Source organism: Aplysia californica, unplaced genomic scaffold (assembly GCF_000002075.1).
Source record: "Aplysia californica isolate F4 #8 unplaced genomic scaffold, AplCal3.0 scaffold00169, whole genome shotgun sequence".
NCBI classification, from domain to species: Eukaryota; Metazoa; Mollusca; class Gastropoda; order Aplysiida; family Aplysiidae; genus Aplysia; species Aplysia californica.
In genome coordinates, this window is record NW_004797439.1 from 1,197,130 (window position 1) to 1,200,968 (window position 3,839).

The 3,839-nt window shown below is 40.0% G+C and overlaps 2 protein-coding genes across 3 annotated transcripts in view; both read left to right on the plus strand.

Moving 5' to 3' along the window:
* Nucleotides 1-3,839, plus strand: part of LOC101852405 (sulfotransferase 1C2A-like) — a 19,986-nt gene that overhangs the window by 13,305 nt on the left and 2,842 nt on the right. The window lies entirely within an intron of this gene.
* LOC118477660 (sulfotransferase 6B1-like) lies at nt 99-889 on the plus strand. Its single transcript, XM_035969683.1, has one exon. The coding sequence runs from the start codon at nt 201-203 to the stop codon at nt 720-722; it is 522 nt and encodes a 173-aa protein (XP_035825576.1). The 5' UTR covers nt 99-200; the 3' UTR covers nt 723-889.

Genomic DNA, 3,839 nt, shown 5'->3' on the forward strand with positions numbered 1-3,839 from the left:
AGAGAGAGAGAGAGAGAGAGAGAGAGAGAGAGAGAGATGTCAAGGACTTGAGTAGCAGACCGCCAAGTGAAACAACCGCCGGACTGATCCAGTGATAGACCACCAAGTTGGACCGGAAACATCACTGCTGACCGTCATTGGGACTGGCGCTTCCAAATGTTGTTTTTTTTCCTTTTCAGGACAGAGACATAATTCTCACCATGTCATACTCAAATAAGGAAATTCTTGAACGTGCCCGAGAGGTGCAGAAGAAAAGCGAGGATGGTGTATTTGAGGGAGTTAAGTACTTCACACTCGGCATCGTTCCAGACCAGCCACGGATGTTCCACAAGATCAAACATGTAGAATTGGGTAACAATGACGTCATCCTGGACGGTTACCCCAGGTCTGGGAATCACTGGATGTTTGAGGTCGCCGGGGGGGTCATGAATCAGGACATTGGAAATGAGAAACATCATTTTCTTTTTCGACTTTTGGAGTTCATGGGCGATGACGTTGAGTCCCGCATACACAACTTTCCAGCTCCTAGAATGATCAGTTCACATCTGTGGCCAAGGCATCTTCCCGAAATAATTCGACAGGGTAACGTCAAAATAGTCTACATTCTGAGAAATCCAAAAGATTCACTGGCGTCGTGGTATCGCCTGATGGCAGACCTGAGGTTGCCCTATGGTTTCGCAGGAACCTGGGAAGAGTGCTTTGAGCTTTCGGTGAGTCTATAGGAGTGATAAGTTCTTTGGCCTTTTGGCGAGTCTTTCTTTCTATATTTCTAGGCGTTGTCCGTCTACTGCAGGATGTGGTCCTCCAACATCGACCTCCACTCTGTTTTATCAGCTGTTTTCTGCGTCCAGGTCTTACCCATCTGCTCTTTGATGTCGTCCTGTCATCTTCTATGCGGTATTTTTCCTGTTCTTGGTCTTTCATTGTGTTCATCTTTTTGTCCGTCTGTTGTCCCTCACCCTGCCGACGTAACCAGCCCATTTCCATTTTTATTGTAGAGCAAATTTGGCGACATCGGTCTCTCCAGTTTTCTCTCGTATTTTTGTGTGATTTATTTGACTTTTTGTTCTTGCGCCCAGCATCTTCCTGTCCATTTCTCTTAGTGTGTTAATGTTATCCTTAATTACTAAAAAAAACATTTCTGGTTTTTGACCAGGTTTGGCACCCATAGCTTACTTATTGCTGGAACAATGCACTGATTGAAGACGTGTCTTCTTAGTGATATCGGCAAAGTTTGATTTTTAGATAGGTTTGTCTGCATTTTCCAAATCAAACTCCAAGCCGCATCATGTATCCTTCTGTTCACCTCCTACTTTTTGTTCTGTCCTCGTAACGATGTTGATGTTGCAGGTGTTTGTGTCATGATGTGGTGGAATCAGGCGCTCCTCAATTTTTGGACTTATGGCGATATTTGGTATCAACTGAAAGATTCTTCATTTGCCGAAGTTTCAATAAAAAAAACCACCCATTTTTCTTAAAAGGAAGTCGAGATATTTACGATTGAAGGAAGTGTGGTCCCCTGGTTTCAGTGATAAAATTATCGAGAAAATGGCTGCCAAATTTCGGTAACTTCAGTTGCTTATGATTCCCTCAAAACTGAAAAAAATTACATATTCTGTGCCTTTAATCAACGTTTTCAGTCAAATTCAAACAGAAATGTGCTTTAGGTAAGAAAATAAAGGTGTTGAGCCAAAAAGCAAAAACTAGAGAAAAAAATTGCCATATGGGCGGGAAAATGCCTGTTTCGTCGATTTTATTATTTTGACGAGCGCCTGATTTCACAATGATGCCTCACATTTTTTCTTTCCATGTCAGTTTCACAACTCCACTGAGTCGTCAGTTGGATTGGGTGATGGTGGTGTTCCCTCGACTTCTTGGTCGGACACCATGTCCACGGGTTGTATCGTTGAGGTAGTCCTTTGACTTACCAGTCTAACCCGCAGGACAGTGACGTTATCTTAGTGGGTGGTTAGCGGGTGCTCTGGTGTGGTTTGCTCCTTCTTTCCTATGAAAGATCTATCGTCTCTATCTCCCCTCCTTCTTTTTTTTGTTTGTTACTCTCTTGTAACGCCTCTAATTTTCGGCACTTATATGACCGTATTGTGTTGCAAGTGCCGTAAAACTCCTACTAAAATGTTTAAAAATAAAGGACGTCATCTTCAGCAATCGGTGAGTCTGTAAAAGGGAAGAGTTCTTTGAGTTTTCGATGAGTCTAGAAATACACGCTCGATATTTGTCGATGCTGTCCCCCAGGAAATTAAAAATGATTTGTTTCAAAGTTTGATATTTGACTACTATAATGTAAATCCCTCTTCTTGTCTTGTGGTGAATTGGAATTGTTGTATTTATTATTGTTTGCATTAAGGACGCTAATACTTTATTTTTCCGGTAAAATGTTTTCGCAGCTTTACAGTAATGGTAAAAAAAAACCTGTGTTCATACATTATGTACATAAGAGAATATCAATTTGAAAGAAATAAAAGCTGACAATAGAGGCGTACCTTTTAAATAACATGCAGGAATTTATCACACCTTAAAAAGAAGTGAAAAGATGCTATATGTAAAAATTAAAATAAGCAGCAGCAATACACATTAATGTTCATTTCGACATCAGCATTAGGGCAGGATGGATGGAAAGTTCTTTTGTATCTTTCTTTGTTGATTCATGGTTGAATGTTTCTGCCGCGACACGATCTAAAATGTTCGTGAATAGGGTGCGCGATGGGTCGTTTTAGAAGCTTTCTTGTTGTTTTTTTTATTGTGTATTGTTTTGTTGTTTTTATTTTGCTCGTGGTTTCAAGAAGGTTGTCAGTTCTATAAGAAACATATTCAGAGATCGTGGCTTTCTTTATGATTCGGTCACATAATTTTTCCTTGCATTGTACCTTGCTGTTACCATCCGGACAACATATTAATAGCAATACGATTTTCAGGACGGAATGGTTAAAAAAGGAAAGGACATTATCTTTGGAGCAATATCAAAAGTTATCAACTACCTTAAAAAGAACATTCTTTCAATTATTTCTAGATAAAAGAGCAGCATGGCTTGCCAATCAAGCGTCTAGTCGATGATTACTCCAAGACATTTCGAGGAATTTACAGCCTCAACTTGCACAGCTTTAATAGGCCATTCCCAAAGGGGAGACATTTCTCGTTCAAGCACAGTAGAATTGTAAATGGGCTGACTCATATCGCGCTCATAACTGTGCCTGATCTGCAACAGTTAACTGCTGCTTTTTTCTTTCCTAATCCTTACTATTGTCATTTTCCTCTACTTCTTTTGTATGTTTGTCCCTCTTGTGACCTGCTATTTCCGAGGTGCCTTGATAGTCGAAGCAGACCCTGTGCTGTTGAAGCTAGATAGGTGAGCAGAGTAAGTCTGATTCCCTGTAAGGACTTCTCTGTTGACACCCACCCTTTAGCGCTCATATGACCTTATGCAGTTGCGAGCGCCGTAAAACTCTCTAATATAAAAAAAATTAATAATTTCAAGGAATTTACAACCTCAACTTCCCCAGCTATAATGAATGATGATTTTTAAGGGTCTTTTTACACTTTAAATTCTAAAATAATTTCCTCCATCTGTTTTTTTTTTTTAATTTAATAAAAGGAGGTGGTTATGACACTGGTTTGTGATTCATTATTATGGTATTTACTGCTTCTCTATGTTCGCTGCCCTGTATTGTTATAAGTCCTTAGAGAGTAGAATCGTGGGCAAAGATAAGATAAGATATATCTTTTTTTGTCCAGATCCTGGCGTAGTATTGGTTTGGTGTTTCGCTATGTGCACACACAAACACACACACACACACACACATACACACTCACACACACACACA